Source organism: Scyliorhinus canicula, chromosome 5, assembly GCF_902713615.1.
Source record: "Scyliorhinus canicula chromosome 5, sScyCan1.1, whole genome shotgun sequence".
Classification (NCBI taxonomy): Eukaryota; Metazoa; Chordata; class Chondrichthyes; order Carcharhiniformes; family Scyliorhinidae; genus Scyliorhinus; species Scyliorhinus canicula.
Window position 1 is genome coordinate 29,636,803 of NC_052150.1, and position 27,426 is coordinate 29,664,228.

The 27,426-nt window shown below is 48.3% G+C and overlaps 1 protein-coding gene across 1 annotated transcript in view; it reads left to right on the forward strand.

Annotated features, from left to right (window-relative positions):
* Positions 1 to 27,426, forward strand: part of LOC119965585 (collagen alpha-6(VI) chain-like) — a 165,075-nt gene that overhangs the window by 42,961 nt on the left and 94,688 nt on the right. Inside the window, exons 7-13 of the mRNA XM_038796376.1 lie at positions 1,750 to 2,310; positions 7,377 to 7,937; positions 9,820 to 10,395; positions 13,008 to 13,574; positions 15,465 to 15,820; positions 22,267 to 22,345; positions 23,696 to 23,841. Coding sequence (XP_038652304.1) covers positions 1,750 to 2,310; positions 7,377 to 7,937; positions 9,820 to 10,395; positions 13,008 to 13,574; positions 15,465 to 15,820; positions 22,267 to 22,345; positions 23,696 to 23,841 — 2,846 coding nt within the window. The remainder of the gene's footprint in view (positions 1 to 1,749; positions 2,311 to 7,376; positions 7,938 to 9,819; positions 10,396 to 13,007; positions 13,575 to 15,464; positions 15,821 to 22,266; positions 22,346 to 23,695; positions 23,842 to 27,426) is intronic.

Consider the following 27,426-nt stretch of genomic DNA (forward strand, 5'->3'; position numbering starts at 1 on the left):
AACCTTTATGGCAAGGTAGAATGAGAATAATACTTTATGGACTAACTGACATCAACATAGGCACTGGACGTAACAAAGGCACATCAGGCCCAGTCAACCCTGCAAAGCCCTCCTCACTAATATCTGGGTACTTACGGAAAAATTGAGAAACTGTCCCACAAACTAGTCAAGCGACAGCCTGGTATAGTTACACCCAGAATCATGTCAATGTCCCAGACTCCTCCATCACCATCTCTGGTTGTGACCTATTCCACTAGGAAAGTCTCAGTAGAGGTAGTGTTACAATGGTGTACAGGTGGAGTGGCCCTGAGAGTCTTCAACATTAACTCCAAACTCCATGATGCCTTATGGCATCAGGCCAAACATGGGCAAGGAAAGCTCCTGCTAATGACCACACATTAGCCTTCCTCAGCTGTTGAATTAGTATTCCTCCACGATGAATATCAATTGGAAGGAGCACTGAAAGTAGCGAGGGCACAGCGTGGTTAGGTGGATTGGCCATGATAGATTGGCCCTTAGTGTAGGTTAGGTTAGGGGGTAATGGGTTAGGGTTGGGGAGTGCGTTTGGGTGGAGTGCTCTTTCGGAGGGTTGGCACCGACATGATCTTCTGCACTGTAGGGATTCTATGATTCTATGTATTCTGGGTGGGGGACTTCAATGGTCATCACACAGAGTAGCTCAGATGCACAACTGGTGACAGCTGGATGAGTCCTGAAGGGCGTGGCTGTTTGGCAAGGCCAATGGCAGTTGGTGAGAGAACTAACAGGAGGGAAATGCCTGCTTGATTTAGAGTCATAGTCATAGATGTTTACACCTTGGAAACAGGCCCTTTGGCCCTGCTTGTCCATGCCACCCAGTTTCTATCACTAAGCTAGTCCCACTTGCCAGCATTTGGCCCATATCCCTCTATACCCACCCTGCCCATGTAACTGTCTAACTGCTTTTTAAAAGACAAAATCGTACCCGCCTCTACCATTGCGTCTGGCAGCCTATTCCATATGCTCACCACCCTCTGTGTGAAGAAATTTCCCCTCTGGTCTCTTTTGTATCTCTCCCCTCTCACCTTAAACCCTCTAGTTCTAGGTTCCTCTACCTTTGAGAAAAGATGTCTACTTTCTACCTTATCTATGCTCCTCATTATTTTATAGACCGCTATGAGATCACCCCTAAGCCTCCTATGGTCCAGGGAAAAAAGCCCCAGCCTATCCAGCCTCTCCTTATAACTCAGACTATCAAGTCCTGGTAGCATCCTCATAAATCTCTTCTGCACTCTCTCTAGTTTAATAATATCCTTCCTATAATAGGGTGACTAGAACTGAACACAGTATTCCATGTGTGATCTTACTACTGTAATGTTTTATACAACTTCAACCCGATTCATCTAGTTTCCTCATGGGCAGGTTAGGATAAAATGTGTCCTGTGTCAGACTGTAGAAGACCACATCTACATGATGTGAAAGAAGGAGTAATCAAAACATGGCAGAGGTGAAATTGTTCTATCCCAGTGGTATGAAGGAGGCTCATAGCGAAATGGGCTGTGCCGATTTTTGAAATTTAAAATCCTGCCAATATTTGCTAGGTCAATGGAAAATAAAAATCGGCATGGTGAAAATTTGCTTTGAGCCCATCTTGTGCTGCGGGCATGGACTAATTTCATTCCCGATAACCCAGATTAGCACCAAATTCCCCTTTCACGCCTGCACTCATTGCTGTTCAGGAACTGAAGTAATCTCCTCTTCTCTTTTCAGGATGTGTTGAAACTGAAGAAGCTGACATCTATTTCCTAGTTGATGGGTCAGGCAGTATATTCCCTGGGAACTTCATGGACATGAAAAGATTCCTTGTCGAGGTAGTGAAAGTATTCCGTATTGGTGCAGACCTCGTTCGTGTTGGGGTCGTCCAGTACTCCGATAAGGCACAAATTGAATTTGGAATCGCTCAATATACCCTTAAAAGGGGATTGGAGGCAGCGATTAAGCAAATTGCTCAAATTGGAGGAGGCACCTCAACTGGCCGTGCATTAGCCTACATGAAGAATCTCTTCAATGATGCAGAGAGAAGCCGTGGACGGAGGGTGCAGCAAATCCTGATCACTATCACAGATGGACAGTCCAGTGATGCTGTAACAAGCCCTGCTGAAGAGCTGAGGCAGCAGGGAGTCCACACGTATGCAATAGGAGTGGGAGATACAGATGAATCTGAACTTCTACAGATTGGAGGAGTCAAAGAAAGAGTTTTTTATGTCACCAACTTTGATGCTTTGATAGATGTGAAGAATAAGATTGTGCGGGAACTCTGTTCAGAGCGAGGTAAGCTTTGGATTCTGGAACTCTCTTAAATATCCCTCCATGGGCTACATTTGTCCCCCCTGTGTCTCTGGGATGTTCCCTTTCAGCTAAGTGTAATAAATGGTACAGTGTTTAGCTGGTAAAGTGGGCAGCAATGAAGAACTGGCTATTTGTGTACCAAAGATTTTACAATAGATCTTGTCATGTGGCAACACAGAGCAGTAAACAAAACGTCTCATCCTGCACACAGTTTGATCAATGCTCTTATTACTTGGCTGATGTTTGTGTTAGAATCTCTCAGTTATCTTTCAATAAAAGGAAAAACAAAAGTTAAAAGCAAAGATACTAGGAACACTGGAGGCGATCTTGACGTGATATGATTGTCTTAAATGTGTGTTAGTAAATTGGCTGTTTGTTTTACATCTCGTCTGACTTTTATTCCCACTGAGCTCAATGGCAGGAGAGACTTAACATGGTTAATAATTTCTTTTATGTTAATGACTTTTAGAGAATGGGTTTAGCTTGCTGGGAGGATGGTAGTTACGGGGGAATTTATTGGACCCAATTGAAGAACTGTTGCCAACCTTGAGATAGACATTCCCCCAGGAGGTGTTGCTGTGTGTGCAGGAGTGCGTACTGCTAAATCGCCCACTTCATGCTCACAACTTTCTGTCTGCCAACATTATAAGATGCAAAAGCATGGCTATGACTTTGCTACATTGTGACTTCCCTGTAGTGTTGCAGAGCAATTCCTACTCAAATGCTTATTTAGGTCAGATGGATTTCTTAAAATGATTTCTGGGGTTACAGCATATAAGTAATTTGAGACAAGTGTGGCAAATGCTTGGGAGGAAGCAATGACTTTGGACCTACAATTTCCACCGCTGTTGTTTTCCCCCAAAGAATCATAGAATCCCTACAATGCCCATCGAGTCTGTGTCACTCTTCTGAAAGAGTGCTGTACATAGGTCGTCTGCCCCGCAACCCCATAATCCCACCTAACCTTTGGACACTAAGGGGCAATTTAACTTATCCACCTATCCTGCACATCTTTGGACTGTGGGAGGAAACCGGAGCATCCGGAGGAAACCCATGCAGACACGGGAGAACATGCAAACTCCACACAGTCACCCAAGGTGGGAATCGAACCTGGGTACCTGGTGCTGTGAGATAACAGTGCCAACCTCTGTGCCGCCCCATGTCACCTCATGTCAGGATCTGTAATCGATTTATTTTTAAAAAAAAGATATTTTATTCCAAACATACACAACATCAAAGCATAGTCAACAGTTGGTGCAGTTTTTCCCCTTTTATTAAAAAAAATATTTTATTGAAGGCATTTTCATATAAACAAACAAAAGCAGAAGAACAACCAAACAACATTGTAAACAACCAACTCACACTCCCCCCTGCTCCCCTAATACCGCCCCTTCTCACATCCGGCCTTCCCCATTTTAACTCCCTTACCCCACCCATTCCCCTCCAATCTCCTCAAAGAAATCAATAAACGGCTTCCACCTCTGAGTGAGCCATCCATTGACCTCCTCAAGACGAATTTAACCTTCTCCAGCCTCAGGAATCCCGCCAGGTCGCTCACCCACATCCCCGCTTTCGGCCGCTCCGAGTTCCGCCACCCGAGCAAACACCGTCTCCGGGCTATCAGGGAGGCAAAGGTCAAAACATCTCACCCGCTGGACTCCCGGGTCTTTCGACTCCCCGAGTATCGCCACCTCTGGACTCGGGACTACATCCACCACCAGCACCTCAGACACCACGTCGCGAACTCCTGCTAGACCCGGCAACCTTGGACTCGCCCAGAACATGTGGATGTGATGTGCGCCCCCACCCCGCCCGCCCTCCGCCCACACCTGTCCTCTACCCCTTCAAAGAACCTACTCATTCTTGCTGCCGTCATATGCGCCCTATGTATTACTTTGAACTGGATGAAGCTTAACCTCTGACATTGGCCAACTGCCCCTCATGCTCCCCCACTGCCTCCTCCACTTTCTGGGTCACCTGGCCCTGGGACTCCAGCCTCTGCTCCGCTCTCTCAATCTCGAGTTAATCGGTTACACCACCTTCACCAGGTCTTCCAGGGCCTCCGTCCTCTGCTGGCAGAACATTTAATCGGGGAACCCTATTAAATGCTCCGTTGCCCACTGGGTGGGCAGAGCAATCCCCCCTGCCGTCTTATCCTGTGGCGCACCACAAAGACTTTCCTGCTCCACCACTCTTTCTTTCTTGCCCCATTCCTAGTCCGTGGATCCACCACCAGCCACACCAGAGGAGTAAGATCTTCCCCAGGCACCTTCTGCATTCAATTGCTTCACCCTGCAGGCAGGAAAAAGACCGAAAAATCCGCCTTGAGCGGGAGCCCCCAAATGTGCGACTGCTCACTCCATGGCCGCCAGCGCAAGTCTAGTTTTTCCCCTTTTATGACTTCAAAGCCAGCCCGCCACCGCCCAACGGCGTATCTGACCTCCAATTGCACAGGATACTTTGCCAGGCAATCAGAGAGACGAAGGCCACTGCGTTGGCCTCCTTCCCCTCCAGCAGCTCCGGCTCGTCTGAAACCCCAAAGATCACCACCATAGGGTCCGGTCTGACCCCAGCCCCCACATCCTTAATAACATCCCAAACGCTGCTTCCCAAAAGCTCTTTAGCATCCCGCACCCCCAGAAATGTGAGCATGATTCACCGGCCCCTGCCCACACTTACACCAATCAGTCACTCCCTGAAAGAACCTCGCCTGAGTCATGTGTACCTTGTGCACCTTCTTGAACTGAATCAAGCTCATCCTTGCGCAGGAGGAATCGCCACAATATCCTCTTTGAAACCCCGCATCATCCCAGTTAGGTGCATAAACATTGACTGACACCACTGGCATCCCCTCTAACACCCCACTCACTATTACAAACCTTTCCCCCGGATTCTGCACCTCCTTGGCCCCCCCAGAACCCCATTTTCCTGTTGAACAAAATGGCCACACACTTGACTTTGAGTCAAACCGCGAGAGAAATACTTGTCCCACCCATCCCTTCCTCGCCCCCTTCATGATCACACTCATCCCCCAAACCTGCCATTGTCACAATCCCACCCCTCCCCAACCCAATCTGGCCAATCCTTGCGGCCTTCTCCCCCACCAGACTCCCGTTCACTCGCATTGCTTGCTAGCATGGTGACTCCCACCAGAAGGCCCCTGTATACACCCTCCCTCCCCCCAACAACCTCACCTTAGCCTGTGCAACACGCCCCCAACCACCATGAATAATGCCAAAGCCATCAATACTGTATAACCCAAAGGACCCCATCTAACACCCGCCCCCCCAACAAAAATAAACACAAATTCACAAGTACCTCCTCCAAAAAACAAAAAGTGGGAGGGGGTAGCGATCGCTCCACTTACAGCTTCTGAAGATCCCCCCCCCAACCCCATCTCAATCTAGAATAAGAGTAACTCCCAACTTACGTGGAATTAACCCCTTCATCCCGTACCTCCCCTCAGTTTCCCCCCAGCTTATCGTCACTTATAAAGTTGTTGTCCTCCTCCTGTGTCTCAAGATAATGTTCCCAGCCATCATGAGTCACCCAGAGTCTGGCCGGGCACAGCACCCCAAACCGAATCTGTTGTGTGTACAAGACCGCCTTGGCCTTGTTGAAGCCCGCATGCCTCTTTGCCAGCTCCGCGTCAATGTCCTGGTAAATCCGGACTCAATTATCCTCCCATTCACAGACTCGCTTCACTTTGGCCCACGTCAGGATCTTCCCCTTGTCCAAAAACATGTGCATTTGCATAATCAATGCCCGGGACAGCACCCTGCTGTTGGCTTCTGCCTCAAGGAACTATGGGCCTGCTCCACCTCTGGGGCCTTGTCCAAAACCTTCTCGTCCGCCAACCTGGCTAACATCCTGGAAACATAACTTGTGGCGCTCGTTGCCACCACACCTTCCGACAGTCCCACAGTCCACAAATTCTGTCGTCTGACCTGTTCACTTGCACCTCCACTTCAGACCGCAGTGACTTGCATAGACCTCCCAGGATCTCCACCACCCCCTCCAAGGATACAATCCAGTCACTCTGGTCGGACACAGTCTTTTCACCTCCCTGACCGTTGCTCCTTGCACTTCGTGGCACTTCTCCACTCGATCCAGAGACCTGTAAAGAGTTGCCACTGCCCCCTCAATCGCCTTCGTCCAGTCACTCTGCATCTCCTTCTTCTAATGTTGAAATCCCTCCTTGGTGAAGCTCCATCTGAGCCTTTCTGCCGCCGCCGATCCCCCCCCCGCGCAATTTTACCAATTGGTGCTGTGCTACAGGCCCCCTCCAATTCCTTAGCCTGGTCCCACACTGTCTTCAGCGTGGTCTGACAGCCAGTAAACATGACAATCCAGCGGAGAACTTCTTCTCTTACATTTTCTCCTCCACTTTTCTGCCGAATCTACCCAATACACGAGTGAAGAAAGCCAAAATCAATGCCTTCAAGCTGGAGCTGCCCTCTATAATAATAATAATCTTCATTAGTGTCACAAGTAGGCTTACATTAACACTGCAATGAAATTACTAGTCACTGCACTCCGCCGCCTGTGTGGGTCCACTAAGGGAGAATTCAGAATGTCCAATTCACCTAACAAGCACATCTTTCAGGACTTGTGGGAGGAATCCGGAGCACCCGGAGGAAACTCACGCAGACACGGGGAGAGCGTGCAGACTCTGCACCAACAGTGACCCAAGCAAGGAATTGAACCTGGCTCCCTGGCGCTGTGAAGCAACAGTGCTAACCACTGTGCAACCGTGTGCGACCACTCACTCCATGGCCGCCACCAAGTCTCTGTCATAGATTAATTGATAGAGATTGATCACCATGATTAGCCAATAAGTCCATTGTCATTGTTTTATGCATCTACTACATAATAGGAGCTGAACATCATTAATCTTTGGTCTTTTTTGGTCTAGCAATTCCTATATTACTAATAATTTTGACCCTTAACCAGGATGCAGGGCAAAGGGGGCTTTTTTCTAACTTTGTTTGAATTTCCCCGTTCAAAAGTGCCAGTGGCAAAACTCCATGCAATTTTTTTCTCTTCAGCCTGCAAGAAGCTGGACACGGCTGATATCATCTTCCTAATCGATGGATCAGAAAGCATAAATTCTGAAGATTTCAGGAAAATAAAGACGTTCATGAATGCCATCGTGAACAAGACCACTACTGCTGCCGAGAATGTGCATGTAGGTCTGATACAGTTTGGCTCGAACCCGAAGCTAGAGTTCCAGCTTGATGTCCATTCAGCGAAAGCTGATCTACGCAGAGCGATTGGTAACATGCAGCAGCTACGAGGGACGACTCTCACAGGTCAAGCATTGAGGTTTACAGCGGACTACTTTGACAAAGCTAGAGGGGGTCGGCCTGGTATCCCACAGTACCTCATAGTAATAACTGGTGGAGAGGCGCATGACGAGGTCCTTCAACCAGCCAGAGCCATAAGGAATAAAGGCATTACTGTGTTCGCCGTGGGCGTTTTCAATGCTAACAGCACCCAGCTTCTGGAAATTGGAGGAACTTGGGATAAAGTTCACTATGTTGAGAACTTTGATCTGCTGGAGGATCCAGAAAAACAAATCTATTGGGAAGTTTGCAGCCAGCCTGAAGGTAAGTGTAGTGGGATAATTACTGTAAATTGGCAAACAGAAAGGTTAACTTTAAGATACAACTAGTCACTTGGCAACTGATGGTCAGCTGATTAATGGACGGTGTGAGGTCAATATACCACAGGCCTGCTGATCCAATCCCTTTCCTCCTTGGATGGAAAGGGCCAGAAAATAGGCCAGAACCTTTAGATTCCTGGGCCGGGATTCTCCAAAATCCCGGCTAAGTGTTGAGGCCGACGTTAACGCCGGAGTGTTTCATGCCAGCGTCAACAGGCCTCTTGGCCCAGCGATTCAGTGGCCCACAGGGGGCCAGAATGGCGCCGGAGTGCTCCACGCAGCTCCAGCGCCTATACGCGGCCCTGCACTGCTGGGCCATTTCCGCGCCGGCGCATGCGCATGGCGGCCGTTTCCACACCGGCGCGGTGCAACATGGCGTAGTGACACAGCGGGCCCACGCGGAAGAAGGTAGGCCCCCCCCCAGATTGCGCGTGCCAACCGATTGGTAGCCCCCGATCGCGGGTCCGGCCATCGTGGAGGCCCCCCCCCAGAGTCTGGTCCCCCCCGACCTCCCACCATTACGGCCACCGCGGCTGCAGGTCCGAGCTCCCGCTGGGTGGAACCAAGTTGGAACCATGCTGGTGGAACTCGGTGGGAACTTGGCCAGTCGATCACGGAGAATTGCCACGGGGGCCTCTTTCAACGGCCCCCGACTGGCGGTGCGTCGACTGCACATGTGTGATTGGCGCCGACTCTCCTGTCGCCGGAGAATTGCATCCCGGTGGCGGGAATTTTCAGAATCACTGGCGATTCTCCGACCCAGCGCGGGCTTGGAGAATCCCAGCCCTGCTCGCTTTGTTTGTAGCAGAGCTTGTGTCTGTCGCTAACATATCTATGGATGGATTGGGCCTGGGAATGGGTTCAAAACCTCATGCACTGGTAGTTTCTGCACCGTCAATCTGTCAAAGGCTAAGTGTTTCTATGCATATCGATGCCTTTTCCATAGGGTCCATTGGATGGGGTAGAGGTGGAGAGGGTGGGAGGGGTGGGATCTGCGGCGGGCTGTCAGGCCAAGGACTAGTGATAAATAACACTTCTGACTCCTTTCCCATGCAATCTGTTGCTAAATTCTCACGGTCAGGAGAAAATAATGGGTGGGAATCTCTTTTGCCTGACGCTGATATCGTAATCGGCGATCGGGCAGAGAATCCATTCCGACGCCCAAATCGGGGCTGGCGTCGGTTTGATGTCAGTCTGCCATGTTCCGCCCCCTCTGAAGTGGCATAATCATGTCACATGCCGCACGCCGTTGCAAGGGCATTGACGCATCTTCGGCACACTCTCCCGCGGTGCACTGCCCCCGATGGGCCATGTTCCCAACGACGTGGGGGATGTGTGGTCGCAGCGGTCAGGAACCCAGCGTGGCGGCTGCAGACTGTGTCCAGCGCCGTTACACTCGGCCGGGATCCATGCTGCTGGCCAGCGGGGTCTTCCGCGGGGGTTGGGGACAATGGTGCGGAGTGGCCAGGGGGTTGCATGTGGGGTCGTGGATGGCAGGTCCCCGCAAGGATGGTTCCATGTTGTACGGCGTGACCGCTGCAGGTCATCGGCGTGCGCATGCGCAGCCAGGGACCCGGCCATTCTCAGGTCGTTTTCGGGGCGGGAGTTTCACCCGGTGCTGCTGCTAGCCCCTCACCGGTCCCGGAATCTGTGAGAGTTAGGCGACGATCTTTGGGTCGTAAAACGCCAGTGAATTCTCCGTTTGAGCTGGCGCTTATCAGCTGAAATGGAGAATCCAGCTCAATTTGTTTACGCTGTAGGATGTGAGTCACCTGCATTATGTAAAGATAGAGCAATAATTCTGCCACCATTCCTTCTCCCTCTAGCCTGCTTGAGAACGGAAGTAGCAGATATTGTTTTTGTAATCGATGGATCAGGCAGCATACAGCATTATGATTTCGAGAATATGAAGAAATTCATGATGACGTTGGTGAACAGTTCGGCCGTGTCCCCGAGCAAAGTTCGATTCGGAGCCATTCTGTACGATAGCGCACCCAACGTCCAATTCCAACTGAATCAATTTGAGAGTAAATATGAGGTCCGCGAAGCTATCGCTCGGCTGCGGATGAGGGGAGGGGCCACCTACACCGCGCGTGCTCTTGAGCAGGCCAAAGAACTATTAGCGCCGGAGAAAGGGGGTCGGGCGGCAGCAGGGGTTTCGCAGTTTGTCATTGTGATTACTGATGGAGAAGCCACAGATTGGCCAGAAGTACAAGGGGCAGCGGAAGACATCAGAGCGGATGGAGTGACCGTCTTTGCTGTGGGAATAGCCGGAGCCAATGAGAAAGAGCTCGAGACAATCGGAGGCTCAAAGGAAAACTACTTTTATGTTCAAGACTTTGATGCCTTGAAGAACATCACTAAGGATATCTCGCAGCTGGTTTGTGTGAAGACGAATCCAGGTAAAGGAATATTTGTGACCTTGCAATGAGCCAAAATCGCAAATGTGAGTGCAGTATAATGAAGTTAAAGGCCTGATAGAGCTGTGCAGTTTAGATTGATTGGGGATGGCGAATGGGTGGCATAGCCTCGCTCCATTTTGACTTCTGACAGATTGTAGCATGTCTACCACCCAGTCAGAAGTGACCTTTAAAAAGGGATAGATCATCTTCTGGAGTCAAGGGCAGGGACGCAGGGCAGGGGCACCATTTGACATCCGGGATTGGGGTTGTCAACCAGATATTTTACTCTGAATCAGACAACGTCCATTCATCCATTTCAAATAGACATTGTATATTAGGGTGACCATCTGATTTATCAGAGAATTGATGGGGGTAGCAGTGACTCCATTGAGCTTTATAACTGTACTCGGGCTCCCTTTGCCCTCTTGTCACTTGTATTCCAGATTGGGGTATGCAGGAGGGAACACAGGCACAATGTAGGCCTCAGGGGATCTGCATCCAGTATTACAGGGAGTGAACCAAATGTGGTTAACCACTTCAAGTACCACTGACTCCAATGTAAAACAGTAAACTTTCTATGCTTCAAATTTGAAGTGATAGGACTCAAATTCCAGCATAAAAAATTGTATTTAGGAGACAATTTTAAACTGCAATAATGAATGGGGCGTACACCATCTGACATAGTTGGGAGAGTGCCAAGTTCAGTCCTGTTTCAATAAAACCCAACACAGTTCTGAAGGAGTGCCGTATTGGACTCAAAACGTCACCTCTTGTTTTTCTCTCTCTCTCCACAGATGTTGGCAGACCAGCTATGTTTTTCCAGTGCTTTCCACTTTTATTTCAGTGCTGAGCCCCCTGGCTGAGATAAAAGTGGACTGTCACAATATACTCACAGTGGGAAAGCATTGCTCAAAGCCACAGCTGCTGAATGCTGTGTACTGAACTATGCTCCTGGGTATATGGGTGTCCAGTTGGGGCAGCATTGGGCATGTGCTGTTATGCCACCCATGGGCGACTAATATCTGTCATCACTTGTTGCTTAACCTGAACGGGGAATGTATGATTGAGTGACAGGGACATCAATTCTCACAATGTCCATGCTTATCCCAGGCAGATGCCTAGGCAGCCAAATGTGGACTGTCCAAGCAGCTGTTTGCATTTCTTGAACGTGTAACTCCGTCTTATTAAGTCATTACAGATAACCTTGCCACCTTCGTTCACAGACCGTGCCTTACTGACCACAAGCATTTACCTGCTGTGTTGGTAAAACTGATGGTTCTTCAGGGCTGTTTAGCTTGCCAAAGTTGAAGATAGTTTGCTTTTTTTTGTCTTCGCTTTCACTCTCTGTTACGATCAGCCAGGTGTCGGTCATTTTCCGTGAGGAATGGCACTGGAGCATTTAGAAAGAGTAGAAAGTGGAGAGATGGAGTTTGAATATTCCCTCTTTTTTTTAAATTTAGAGTACCCAGTTATTTTTTCCAATTAAGGGGCAATTTAGCGTGGTCAATCCACCTGACCTGCATATCTTTGGGTTGTGACCACACACAGACACGGGGAGAATTTGCAAACTCCACACGGACAGTGACCCAGAGCCGGGATTAGAACCCAGGACCTCAGCGCTGAAGGTGGAAGTGCTAACCACTGTGCCACGTGTCGCCCCTGAATATTCCCTCTTTAAGCATTTAAATAAATGTCTTGTACACCAGGAATCATGTATCGTGGCCAAATTATGTTGACTCCAATACACCCATTTTAAGTGGTAGAAACTATGGGCGGGATTCTCCCGTACCTGGCAGGGCGGGGGAGACCCGGCGGGATGGAGTGGCGTGAACCACTCCGGCGTCGGCCCGCCCCAAAGGTGCGGAATCCTCCGCACCCTCAGGGGTTAGGACGGCGCGGAGTGGTTTGCGCCCTGCCGGGCGGCGTGGAAGGCCTTTGGTGCCACGCCAGCCGGGGACGAAGGGATTCCGCCGGCCGGTGAGTGCCCGCGCATGCGCGGGTGCATCAGCGGCTGCTGACGTCATCCCCACGCATGCGCAGGGCGGGGGTCGCCGACGCGTTGGCCATCGCAGAGGCTGACACGGCCGACGCGTAGTAAAAGAGTGCCCCACGGCACAGGCCCACCCGCCGATTGGTGGGCCCTGATCGCGGGCCAGGCCACCGTGCAGGCACCCCCCGGGGCCAGATCGCCTCGCGCCCCCCCAGGACCCCGGAGCCCGCCCACGCCGCCAGGTCCCACCGGTAAGGGACCTAGTCTGATCCACGCCGGTGGGACCGGCAAAAAATCAGCGGGACTTCGGGCCAGAGACTTCGGGCAGCCCCTGGGCGCATTGAGTCGCGCCGGTCCCCGCCATTCTCTGGTGCGGGCGGCGCGACTCAGGCCTCGCCGACTTTTGGAGGGACGGAGAATTCGGCGGTCGATGGGGGCGGGATTCACGCTGACCTCCGGCGATTCTCTGACCTGGTGGGGGGTCAGAGAATCCCGCCCTATATTCTAAAAGGGGGCCTTACTCCAAACAAACAAATCACCTACACAAGGGCGAAGATTGGGGGAAGAAATAAATATGCTAATTTATACAGAGCTTTAATTGATTATTCTTTTTGTTCATTAGAATGTGAACTTCAACAAGCAGACATTGTTTTCTTAGTCGATGGATCTGAGAGCATAGTGGCCGATGACTTCAACTACACAAAGTCTTTCATGATACATATGGTTGACCTTTTCAACATCGGCCCGAATCGGTTCCAGTTTGGCCTGGCCCAGTTCAGTACATCTTTTCGAAACGAATTTGACATGAAGGATTTCTCAGTGAAGGAACCATTGGTGGCCAAGATTGAAGATATGCTCCAACTGAATCAAGGAACCAGTATTGGATCAGCATTGACCAATGTAGCTAGCCTGTTCACGAGAGAGGCAGGTAGTCGGACAGCTTCTGGAGTGCCCCAGTTCCTGCTTGTGATCACGGACGGGAGGTCGAGCGATCGTGTTGTTTCCCCAGCCGACAGCCTGCGAGACAAGGGCATTCATATTTTGACTCTGGGAGTAGGGAAGGCGGATCTGAATCAACTTCTGCAAATCTCAGGCTCGCAAGAAAGAATCTATTATGTTGAAGGTTTTCGAGACTTGCCCAAGATTAAACAAAGGATCATCCGCAGCATCTGTGATCCACCAGCTTCAGGTGAGTGAAGAGTTTCTTACTTGGCCGTTGCTTCTTACTGGAGACTCTATAATGGCCTTCAGAATTACAGGGAACCCGAGTTTGAATACTATCATGGAAGTATGCATTGTACTTCAAAAATATAAAGATGGTCTTAGTAAAAATGACGTATTAAAGCTGTTGTAAGCACCCGAATGGCTATTAATTTCCTTTTGGGAAAGAAACTTATCATCCTTACCCAGTTTGTACGACAAATTTGCCTTTAATTCCCCCCCTATTGATGTGGTTTTTCATAGAATTTACAGTGCAGGAGGAGGCCATTTGGCCCATCGCGTATGCACCAGCTCTTGGAAAGAGCACCCTACCCAAGCCCATACCTCCACCCTATCCCCATAACCCAGTAACTCCACCCAACACTAAGGGCAATTTTGGACACTAAGGGCAATTTAGCATGGCCAATCCACCTAATCTGCACATCTTTGGACCGTGGGAGGAAACCGGAGCACCCGGAGGAAACCCACGCACACACGGGGAGAACGTGCAGACTCCGCACAGACAGTGACCCAAGCCGGGAATCGAACCTTTGGCCCCCGTGCTGCCTATGCAGTGGCATGGACTGGATTCTCCTCCTTCAGTATATTTCTGGGAAATTCCGGTTGGATTTTATGGCTCCATCATTGCGGAAGATCCTGTTTGTAGGAAGGGCTGTAAAATTCTGTGTGTATTTCCATCATTGTTTTCAAATACCACCATGATCCCCCCCCCCCCCCCCCCCCCCCCCCCCCCCAACCGCCCTCCCTATGTGTGGAATCACCTCCAGCCCCATAATTCTCCGAGATATCTGTGCTTCTTTACTTCTGGCCCCTGGTTTAATGGCTCAGATCTTTCAGGCAGCCCTGAGCAATCCCACTCCGGGATTCCGGAATGTGAGTTGGAAGAAAGGGCGCGGGAAGCAGTGGGGATCAACAATTTTGGGAGAGGAAAGAGGGTGGTGAATATTGGCTTGAGGGCGAGGAGGGGGGAGGGTGGTGAATATTTTTGGGAAGGGGTATGAATATTGTCGGGAACAATCCCTGGGCTCCTGTCCGGCCAATGTTGGAGGACTCCACATTGCAGGGAATGTGAGGTGATGGGGGGGAATGAGCATTGTTCAGGGTGAGGGGAAGGTGGGCATTGTTGAATGGGGGTGGAGCGAACATTGATGGCGACGGGGCGGTAATTGGGTGAACATTGTTGGGGATGCTGAGCTGTATCAGGGCGATACTGAGTAGTGTGGGCGTTGCTGGGGATGCTTTGACACTCTTGCTGACTTTGGGCTGCCTTCCTGAGAGGTTTTACCATCAAGAGTAGGGTGAGTAAACAGCAAAAACCGAAGTCTGCGTGAAAATGGCCATCTCTTCCCACTGTCATAGCGAATCATGCAGAAGTTCATGCAGGATAAAACCAGTTTAAACATCCTGCGTGAGCACTTTGTATGTATGGATTTATTCCTGGGCCCCAGATCTCAGGATCCTGAGGTGCATCAGCAGCTTAAGTTGAGTCATTTGTCACTCCCTACGTTGGAAGATGCAAGACAATAAAATAAAATAGTGGCTTTGCCAGCAATGCCACTGCCTGAGGAGGAACTAAAATAAAATATTATTTTCTGCTTCATTACCCATCACAAGGGGAGCAATCAAGGGGCAGTAAATGGGGGAAACGTTGTGATGGCCAAATTACAGATGTTGGATCTGGAGAGGACAATTTCGCTGCTTGCCTATGTTAGTGATAAAAAAGAACACTGTGCAGCAATTGGTAATATAATTGTAATGTAAGACCCACACGGGATTATTCTCTAAGTGGGAGAAATGATGGTTTGGTGAGCTGCTGATGGGACTGTCAGAATTAGACGAGCTCCTTCTTCTCTTCCAGGATGTACTGTTGATGTTGCTGTGGGAGTGGATCTCCCCAGTCAGATACGCTTCCCCAATGCACTGGCCGGTCAGCTGAAACTGCAGACACAGCTGGATAGCATAATCCAGAGAATGATGGATATACAGAACATCAGTTGTATGGCAGGCCGCAGTCTCGATGTCAGGGTGGGATTTCACATCACCAATAGCGTCGGAAGTACACGCTTTGATTCAAATTTTGAAAACTACAATCCCGACGTCGTGAGGAATTTGAAAGCATTTTTGCAGTCGGCGGTCGACCAAATCAGCTTAACTGACAATTATCTGTTGTCGTTTTCAAACAAGTTTGCGGAGGAGTCAGACAAAAATGTGAAGGTAACATCTGACAAGTCAGCAGGGAAGCTGAACATCTATACGGCAATGTCTTTTGTGGGGAAAGTTGCCAGTAATTGGCATTAGAACCATAGAACCATAGGAAAGTTATGATGCAGAAACAAGCCATTCAGCCCATCGTGTCTGCCAAAAAAAAGAAGAAAAAATAAATTAGCTGCTCATTTTAATCCCATTTTCCAGCACCTGATCCACAGTCTTACAGGTTACATACAGCACCTCAGATACAGACTTGGGTACATTTTAAATGAATTGGGCCTTTCAGCCTCAATCACCAATTTAGGCAGTGAACGCCAGACACCCACCACCCTCTGGGTGAAAAAGATTTTCCTCATGTCCCCTCCAATCCTTCTGCCAATCTCACCGTAAATCTACGCCCCCTGGTAATTGATCCCTCAGCTAGGGGAAGACAAGTCTTTCTTGTCTACTTTGTCTGGACCCCTCAATTTTGTGCACCTCAATTAGGTCACCCTCGGCCTCCTCAGTTCTGAGGAAAACAACCCCAACCTATCCAATCTTTCGTTATAGCTGAAATTTTCAAGCCCTGGCAACATTCTTATAAATCTCCTCTGCATTTCTCCAGAACAATTTTGTCCTTCCATGTGGGGGTCAGGACTGTACACAAATCTCCAGCTATTTTCTAACCAGCATTTTATACATCATGACATCTCTGCATTTGTACTCAATACCTTGCCCAATAAAGGAAAGCATTCCATATGCTTTCTTGACCAGCTTGTCCACCTGTCCTGCCACCTTCAAGGACCTGTGGCCATCTCCCCAAGTCTCCCACTTCCTCAACCTCAATATCTTCCCATTTACTGAACAGTCCCTTGCTTTGTTTGGCCTCTCTGAATGCATTACCTCACACTTTTCTGGATTGAATTCCATTTGCCACACTTCTGCCCACTCAACCAAACCATTGATATCATTTGAGATTTGGCAGCTATCCTCCTCTCTATCAACTATACGGCCAATCTTTGTGTCATCTACAAATTTCCTAATCGTGCGACCCACATTTAAGTCTAAATTACTTCTATATACAACAAACAGCTAGGGCCCCAATACTGAACCTTGTGCAACACCACTGGAAACTACTTTCCATTGGCAAAAACATCCATTGACTATTACCCTTTATTTCCTGACACTGACCAAATTTCAGATCCAACTTGCCACCTAACCCTGTAGCCATGCGATTTCACTTTTCTAACCAGTCTGCCATGTGGGACCTTGTCAGCTACTATATTGATATCCATGTCGACAATATCCACTACTTATCAATCCTCCTTGTTACTTCCTCAAAAAAGTCTATTAAGTAAGTAAGACACAAACTTCCCCTAACAAAACCATACTGACTATCCCTATCGAGTGGCATGGGGACATAGTGGTTAGCACTGCCTCACAGTGCTGTGTTCAATTCTGACCTTGGGTGATAGCCTGTGTGGAGTTTGTATGTTCCCCCCCCCGCGTCCCCATGGGTTTCCTCCGGGTCCTTCGGTTTGCTCCCGCAGTCCAAAGGTGGATTGGCCATGCTAAATTTCCCCTTAGTGTGTCCAAAGGTTACTTGGGGTAACGGGGATAGGGCAGGCAAGTGGGCCTGGGAAGTACGCTCTTTCAGAGAGTCGGTGCAGTCTTGATGGGCCGAATGGCCTCTTTCAGCACTGTAGTGATTATATGATTCTAATCTGGGCCTTTCCAAGTGACAGTTTATCCTATCTCTCAGAATTGCTTCCACTGAAATCAAGCTGACAGGCCTCTGATTTTCTGGCCTGTCATTTGCACCTTTCATTGATCTTATATGACTTTGGCATAAACTATAGTTATTGGTATTAGGTGATATCGACTCAGAACAACATTGGAGTTACAACATGGGGGCTATTGAGCCCATGGTGTCTATGCTTGCTCTTTGCTGGAGAAATGCAGAGATCATTTCATGGCCTCACCATGCAGAGCACCAGACATTTAACTTAAGATCCATGCAGTCATGGAATCCATGCTTTCATTTCTTCCTAATTCCGCTATGTCATTTGACTGTACATTACTGGAATATTTTACACCAGCATGTCCTTTCCTTCTCCCCCTCTTGTTTGTCGCTGTGATCTCCTCAACCTGTAGAGCTCTGTGACCTACTCCGTTTGTATGTCACAGAGTGACATCTCCATGTGTATGCCCCTGTGATCTTTTGAATGTCCTTGTAATCACATTTCCCAGTATGCCTTTGTGATCTTTTACCTGTACTCTGTGTAATCTCCTGTGCTTTTCCCTGTAATCTCCTCTATTTTTATGGTGCTGTTGTCTCTTCCACCTAATGTCCTTGTGATCCCGTCAGTTAATCATTCTCATCTGTTGTGAAGGAACGCTCAAGGTTTTCATAAACTTCTGGTCATGCATGCTGAATAATCCTGAAGATTCATTATGGTGTGATAAGAATTGTTTTTCTCTTTTCCACACCAATCTACCTGTTTTTTGTGATATAGACAACCCTCTGTGGTCCCTATTTCATTTAAGCGATACACTCTTCTTGCTCTTTGAGAGCAGTCAGGACTTTTTTTGTATTTGTTCATGGCATGTGGGCATCGCAGGCTGTGCCAGCATTTATTACCCATCCCTAATTGCCCCTTGAGAGTCAACTACATCGCTGTGGGTCTGGAGTCACATGTAGGCTAGACCGGGTAAGGACAGCAGATTTCTTTCCCCAAAGGACGTCAGTGAACCAGATGGGTTTTTACATTGATCAGCAATGGTTTCATGGTCACCATTAGACTTTTAATTCCATTTTTTAAAAATTGAATTCAAATGTCACGATCTGCAGTGGTGGGATTTGAACCTGGGTCCCCAGAGCATTATTCTGGGTCTCTGGTTTACTTGTCCAGTGACAGTATGCCACCGCCTCTTCTTGCAGACCATGGCTGCAAGATTACCCTCATGCCCTATCGAAGGTTCTTTCTCCAGTAAGTGACTGTTAGCTGATGTAAGAGGCACTTCCGAACTCACTACCAGCGCTTGCACTTCACTTTCTTTCTTTCTTTCCACTTTTTCATCCCTTCTTCCAGTCCATATGTTTCCCTCCTTGGTCATCATCATATATATTCAACCAATGTTTTGACAAGTGTTTAGCTTTTCCTGCATATTCCACACTTGTTGCAACCTCTCCATTCACTGGACGTCCCTGGACTGCATGTCACCCCAAGAACCCATACTGGGCAACTGACCTGTAGATGGATAACTCTGTTATGTCATGATCGGCCACGTTACCATTATCCACCCTTTGATCTGCCGCACTCTGTTCCTCAGGACCTTCAACATTATACACATGAGCATTTGTGGTACAGGATACCTTCTTTACTTCTATCAGCTGCTTAGAGTTCATAATTTTGTAATTAATTCAGAATTAATTTCACCGGTAAAAGTTATATGACAATGGAAAGCTTACAATAGGATATGGCATCATCCTTTTTTACTTCTTACAGATTTCATAATTTTTACTAATCCCTCCTATTAACCTTGTACACCTCAACTACACAGCATCTTTTAGTTGGGATTCTAATCAAGGAGGGTAAACAAATTGTCTTTCCAATGTTAAGACTCGGTAATCTTAAGGGCATTTAAATGGTCATTGGATAAACATATGGATGATAAGGGAATAGTGTAGGTGGGTTTTAGAGTGGTTTCACAGGTCGGCGCAACATCGAGGGCCGAAGGGCCTGTACTGCGCTGTAATGTTCTATGTTCTAAGACCATGGCCGGGATTCTCCGAGCCCGCACCGACTTGGAGAATCGCTGGGGGGGGGCCGAGATTCCTGCCACACCGCTCCGAGGCTGAGCCGCAGATTCTCCGGCGACTGGAGAATCAGCTCCAATCGCGCCCGTGCGGTCGCCTCAGTGCCGGTCGGGGACCGCGATTCTCCGCGGGCGACCGTCTGAACTCCCCTGGCGTGGTTCACATCTGGTACCACCTGGCGGGAGCTGGGACCCGCGGACGCGGTGGTGGTCCTGGTGGGAAGCGGGGGGAATCTGACTCTGGGGGGGTGGGGGGGCTTCAGCAGAGGCCAAGCCCGTGATCGGGAGCCACTGATCGGCGGGCCATCGCAATCTGGGGGTTACGTACCATCCTCTGCGCGGGCCCGCTGTGTGGCTCCGTCATGTTGGCGGCGCCCGTGCTGAGGTGGGCCGCCGTGCACATGCAGGGCCAGGTGGTCTGAACAGCAGGGCCCCGCCGGCAGCCAGAGCGGCGGGACACATGCCAGGGCTCTGCTGGCCCTATGGAAAACGGAGAATCACCCCGGACTTTCGAGGAAAAAGTCCGGAGTGAATCTCGCCCATTTTCTGATAGAATTAGTATTTGTCTAATGCTCTGAGAAATATCAGGCTTTATTGTGGCGATACAATAATATCCTGTATAGATAAACTGCTGAGCAAATTACTTTCCAAAAATAATTGCCTTAACAAGCTCCATGCCAAGTGACATTTGACATTTGTTCCTTTTTCATAGTTTGCTGCATAGCATAGGTCCATCTCCCGCGCCACTACTGTCACCCCCTCTCCCGCGCCACTACCCTCGCCCCCTCCCCTCCCTCCCAGAACAAGTATAGAGTCCCCCTTGTTCTCACATTTCATCCCGCCAACCTCCGTATGCAAAGCATAATCCTCCGCCATTTTCGCCAACTCCAGCGTGATGCCACCACCAAACACATCTTCCCTTCACTCCCTCTGTCAGCATTCCGCAGAGACCGTTCCCTCCGAGACAATCTAGTCCACTCATCCACCATACCCAGTACCTCTCGCATCACCCATGGCACCTTCCCATGCAATCGCAGGTGTAACACCTGCCCCTTTACCTCTTCCATGCTTAACATCCCAGGCCCAAAACACTCATTCCAGGTTGAGCAGCGTTTCACTTGCACCTCTTCCAATTTGGTCTACTGCATTCGCAGCTCCCAATGTGGTCTCCTCTATATCGGAGAGGCCAAACGTAGACTGGGTGATCGCTTTGCTGAGCATCTTGGTCTGTGCGCATTCAGGACCCTGACCTTCCTGTTGCTTGTCATTTTGACAAAAGACCCTTCTCCCATACTCACATGTCTGTTCTTGGCCTGCTGCAATGTTCCAGTGAAGCGCAACGCAAACTGGAGGAACAACATCTCATCTTCCGGTTAGGCACACTACAGCCTTCCGGCCTGAACATCGAATTCAACAACTTCAGATGATCAGCTCCACCTGCCCCATTTGTTTTCATTTCATTTTAACTGTCTTTTACCATTTCTTTCTTTCCTGCACATTTCCTGCATCTTTCTCCTCTTTGCTTCCCCCTTCCCCTCCCCCCACACCTACAGTTCATCCCCTGATGTTAGTTTCCCTGCTGTTTGACCTTTCACATCTTTTGTCATCTCTGGGGAGATGCCATTAGCACTCTTTCACCTTGGTTTCTGTGGCCATTAGCAGCCGGTTTCCTTGGGTTTCTGTTGCTATGACTCATCTTTCACTCCACAGTATAAATATTTCCCACTCTCTCTGTCTGTTAGGTTTGACAAAGAGTCATCGGAGTTATCTGTAGGGAGAGAAAAGAGCTCTTTTCTCTCCCTACAGATGCTGCCAGACTTGCTGAGATTTTCCAGCATTGTCCCTTTGGTCTCTCTCTCTCTCTCTCTCTCGACTACTTTGTTACATATAAAATGGATTACTCTCGCCATTTTGCGAGTAATTTCAACTGTTCCATTGACATCAAAATGTTGACATCACCAAACCTCACCCAAGTTGTATTTTATATTCTTTAGCCTTGTGCCAATCCTTACAACTTAAGGAATCAAGATAATATTTTGAACATTCTGTTTGAAATATTTTTGAAGTGGAAGTACTATCAAGTGCAGCACAGTTAAAAGAGACCATGATTAATATGTGCATTGTAGGACTAAAAATCTGTGACCAGTATACTTTGGATTTATCATTATCTTCATCCCCTTCATCATTTTGACAACCCTCCTTTTCATTCCAGGCAGTTCACTGCATAATGTCACACTTGAAGCACCTTTTCCATTGGCGTTCCTGGTATTAGTCTGCCCTTTATTTTTCTTCTAATTTTGTCTTCTACTGTAATAGTCAGATCTGCTAAAGGTGCTTTCACCCTCCTTATGCCTGATTATAATCCTTTTGTTGTATTGATGGCTATGCCCTTTATCTGGATTATTTGGAAACTGCCAATTGTTAAGTGTTAATTGTTTGTATAACTGCAACATGTTACATTTATCCCATGAAACTGGACATAAGCTTTACTCAATCTGCTATTGCTGGTGGTGTCAGAACCCCTACCATGATTTAAATGCACCTAAAGATAATGAATTCTTCAGCACTCTGCTATCACAGAACTTCCTCTATTGAAAGCTGTGGAGCTTTCCAATCTGTTGCTCCTAATGTTCCTTGTAACTCTCTCTTTCCAGGTGATTGTGATGTTTACAAATGGAGTAGAGGACAGCATGGATAAACTCAAGGAAGCATCAAAAAGACTCCGGCTTCATGGTAACTAACTGGGGTTTATCCGTCATCCTGTTTTGAAGATGCTGGGGAATATTGATAGCTCTGAATGTTGGCACCGAGCAGTAGCATTTAACGAAAAACATTCAGGAATTAATATTTCCATTGGGTTTTAACAACTACATCTGCAACAGATGTTGATTTTGGTTTAGGTATGATATCAGACATCCTGCCTCAGTTTTATAGAACCTTAGGACATTGAGAACAAAGAGATTCCATTATAATCACAGAAACAAAGTTATGGGAAACATTTGTGTCCATTTCCGTCACCATGACAGGACTTTAATAGAACAGTTTGCTGGACACTGGGATTTTAAATCTTTCATAAGTATCTTATGCGATGCCATTCTTTCCGTAACAGTGGAACGCTTGAGGTTTTAATGATGAGTTTCTTGAAGGACTGCACCTTCTGGAATGTTTGTGTTTATGGTTCCTTTAGTTTGGTCCGTCTGTGTGAGTTTCTTCCGGGTGCTTCGGTTTCCTCCCACAAGTTCCGAAAGACGTGCTGTTAGGTAATTTGGACATTCTGAATTCTCCCTCTGTGTACCCAAACAGGCGCCGGAATGTGGCGACCAGGGGCTATTCACAGCGACTTCATTGCAGTGTTAACGTAAGCCTACTTGTGACAATAAAGATTGTTTTTATTATATATTCCACAGGAAAAGTTACTTTTAAAATAAGCTACTGAGTGGGCAAGAACTAATCCATGTTGCTTTTTATTCTTAACCCAAATATTACCCTCTGGCTGCATGATAATTAAAACTGGGTTTAAATAGAAATGCCTCAATAAAAATATTTAAAGAGAAAGATTATTAAAACTGGGTGAGAAAATGGTTTTACTGCACAGAAATGGTGTAGGCTATTGGGAAACGCACGTGGAGAGAGGGAAACAGAAAGACGGAAAGAGTCGGAACTCCTCTAAAATGTAGTTGCCCAAATCATAAAGAGGGACAAGTGAAGGGAGGAAAATCTGCCAATGGAATTCATGGGCCAGGGGATGGGCAAAGCTCAGCCAATCGGCCCTTCAGGGTAATTTTGTGGAGAGTGCATACAAACAATATAAGTATCATTACGATGTGAGATCTACAGTTGAGAGCAAAATAATTGTGGCCCCATTAAACGTATGAAAGGGCAGGCTGTATGGTTCATATCACGTGGCCATCAACTGCTGGAACCGAAATGAGATTGAATGAATCATGAACAACAGTTTAATTTTGGTCATGCAATGAGTTAATAGGTACATTGCCGAGGGGCAATACACTGACCAATGACATGACATAAACCAGGCATAGCATAGTTTAACAGAGAGCGGTCAATGTTTAATTTTCTAAACAGGTATCAATGCGCTAATCGTGGTTGCTCTGGAAAACACTGCAAATGTTGACAAGCTTCATGAACTGGAGTTCGGCAGAGGATTTGGCTACAGACAGCGATTGGCCATTGGAATGCATGATATTGGAAGCGCATTACTCACAGAGATTGTAAGTGACTCTGAAAGAGAACCTAACATTAGTAAAAAGGTTGAGAAAAATGTTATCATCAATAACAATCCATTGACTTAGTTATTTTTTGTTCTAAACTGACATCCCTTAGACTTTTGAAGGATGATTAGGGAATTAGCTGACTGAAAGTATTGGCTACCTAAAAGTATAAGTAACTGCACAGCTAAATGTATAACGACTACAATGCCTGGTTGATCATGGTACATTAGGACATGCTTACACCCTAGAGATCTAGCATCCTCTTCACAAATAGCAAAGTTGATGTATTATTATTTATATCTTTTAAGGCACCATGGGCAAAACTTTCCCAGCTGACAGGTTTGAGAGCCAGTGGGTACAGCTAGTAAAATATCTCAGGTGGCTTCCTCCTATATGCACCTTGGTGGTCAATTATTGACCACTTAAGGGCCACTTCCAGCTTTGTCTCAATTTTGAGGATAGCAGGAAGGAAATGTTTAGGGGCAAAGGGCAGGTTTAGAATGTCACCCTGCTCAGGCCCAAGGCTGAAGGGGATGCACGCATCCCTCAATGGTTCCCCCACCCCAACCCACCCACCCTAAGGTCTGTCTTCCTGCTTGAGTGAGGAGGGGAATTCCTGACTCCAGACAGATCATGCTCCTTGAGACGTTAAATGGCTGCGGGGCTGCTGTGATTGGCGGGAACTAGCCCCCTTCCCCTGGATTATCCTGTACCACGTGTTTTCAAAATTTACTGCAAAAATGTTTCATTTGTTGAATTATTTGAATGAACCATGCTGGATTGTTTGAGATGATAGGCGCAGTTCAGCGGACTGAAGCTGAAATCTGCTGTCAGGTGCTTTTAGCGGGGTATTTCGTAGCAGCTGCAGCCCAGAGAAACATCCCGCTATCCAATGGCATTTTGCTGTTTCTCTTGGCCGTGGGGAGTTTCTCTCTGCCAAGGCCGCACGTAGAGGGATTTCCTGCTGGCGAGCTAAAATTCCCTCGCCCTGTTTTTTTGATTTCCACCCCTCACCCCCAAACCTGGGGGAAGCCTCCAGGAAGTCCCCTAACACCCCCTCTACTTGGCAAGGCACCAATGCGCCCAGGCCTGACCCCTGGCAGTGCCACCCTGGAACCCAGGCATCCTGGCAGTGCCAAGGTGGTCAGCTGCCAGGGGGAGTGCCAGCGTGCCACCCTGTCCACCTAAGGGTCTCCAATGGCTAGGAGACCCCCCTCCTCCCACAGGCGCTGTTATTTCTGGTCCACGTTTGTGTGGACCAGTACTAAATGGCGCTCCGGCGAGGTCTCCTAGGCATGGCTGGTGACTCCTGGGAGCCAGATTACCAGATTAATCCGGCATCTGGGTATTTAAATGTGTCATTAGGCTCATTTAAATATTGAGATCTGGATCTCATCCTTGCTGGGCGAGAACCAGATCACACGGGTGGAGGGATTGGCCGGGTACTTGGAGCAGAGCTCAATTTGGTGATTGTGCGCGATTCATCTGTTGCACCTGGATCCGCACTGGGCACAGAAGAGTCGCTGAATTGCGCCCAATATCTCTTCCTATTCCAACTTTGCCAGTACTGCTCATCTAGTTAGCCTACGTATTCAGATCCTGTCTGATAACTTTGGACGGGGCTGGTTATTTGGACTCATTTTACTTCTTAATCCTGAACAACTTTACCTTCCCTGGAATTGGTGCATTTTCTTCACTTTACTGGGAAGTCCACGTCATGTGTTGATCTCCCTCCGCATGCTCCTATCATTACCTTCCATCCCTCCAATACTCGGAGAACTCTGTGCTCCTCCAATTCTGAATGCGGGTCCATTCCCCAGGTCCCTTCCCCCCACCATTGGTGGCTGTGCCTTCAGCTGTTTGGGCCCTAAGCTCTAGAATTGTCTACCCAAACCGCTCCATGCTCAGTCCTCCTTTAAGACCTTTCTTAAAAACTATCTTCCGACCAAGCACATGGTCACCTGAGCTCATGTCTCTTAGTTTAGTTCAGTCTCACTTTTTTACCTGGTGGGGCTCATCTGAAGCACCTTGGAATGTTTTTTGTGTGTTTAGGATGCTGTACAAATCCAAGTTATTGTTGGAAATTTTGTTTTATACTTGTGTGAACTGATATCCTTTTGTTTTGTTCAGACCGTGTAAAATATCATTTCGGATTTTAAAATATACTCATATGAAATCTCCTCACCGAGGACATGGGGCTGAAATTCAACTTGACCTGGGATATTAGATATATGCCCCCACTCTCCCATCCTAATATTTGATTCCATTGAAGCCAGGGAATCTGAAGATTGAATAGCACATGTAACAACAGAAGATATAAAAACACTTATTTTGTTTCCCTGCCCAAGTCGAATTTTGCCTCCTCCCCGCTCACCCCTATTCTGAAGACTAACCAGAGCATGCCTCTTCATTGTTCACACTTCTGATATTGGGAATGAGTATCAAGGCTTTTCACTGTACTGCCTCCACTGCTTGAATGTTGTCATGATCTCAGTGGAGACTTGTAACTTTTAAAAAGAAAATTGAACTCCCAGAAGGAATTGCCACAGGGTTTCACATGTTAAACAAGAATTAAATTACTAACTTAACATTATAATCCATTTTTCTTTAAGGCTGAAAATCTCAACAGGACATTCCACTTTTATTTCCACTCACGAGTTCTCATATACTTCACCTGGGAATTTTCTTAACGTCCCAAGGTGTGCCACAACTCTCAGGAATTCATTGGCCGGGATTCTCTGATTCCGTGCTGGGGCGCGAGAATCACGGTACGCCGCACCGACATCGGGCCGCCGATTCTCCAGCAACTGGAGAATCTGTGGCAATCGTGCCCACAGGGTTGCCAGCGGACATCAGAGGCTGTTGAAAGCGGCCCTCGCGGCGATTCTCTGTGCTCGATGTGCCGAGTGCCCGACGTGTTCCACCAAGTCCTGCCAGCGTGGGTTACGTATGGTCCCACCCGGCGGGACCTCGGAGTTCTGCCTGTGGGGGCCATCCTGGTGGGGGGGGCGGGGGATCCCACGCCGGTGGGGGGGGTGGGGGGCGTCCATGGTGGTCAGTCCAGTGATTGGGGTCTACCGGTCGACAGGCGGGCTAACTCCGGGGGCTATGTTTCTACATGGCGGGCCCCTGTAGGGCTCTGCTATGTTGCCCAGGGGCCGGCGTGGAGACAGCAACCCACGCACATACGCGGACCCGTGCTGACCGTGGCGCGCATACACGGACCCGCGCCAGCCATTTTGGCCAGCTTTCGAGCACACAGCACTCCGGCACCGTACTAGCCCCCGAAGAAGGGGCGATTGCCTGGTCCTGGTGGCCCGTTGAAGTCGGCGTCGCTCGCGCCAGTTTTGACGCCGGTGTCAACACTTGGCTGGGATTTTGGAGAATCCCGTCCATTGTCTCTCCTGGTGTCCTAGCCATTTGTCAAGGTGTGAGTCTTTTAGAATCATAGATAATACAGTGTAGAAGGAGGCCATTCAGCTCATCGGGTCCGCACTGGCGCTTGGAAAGAACACCCTACTTAAGCCCATGCCTCTACCCTATCCCCATAACCCAGTAACCTCATCTACCCTTTTGTTCACTAAG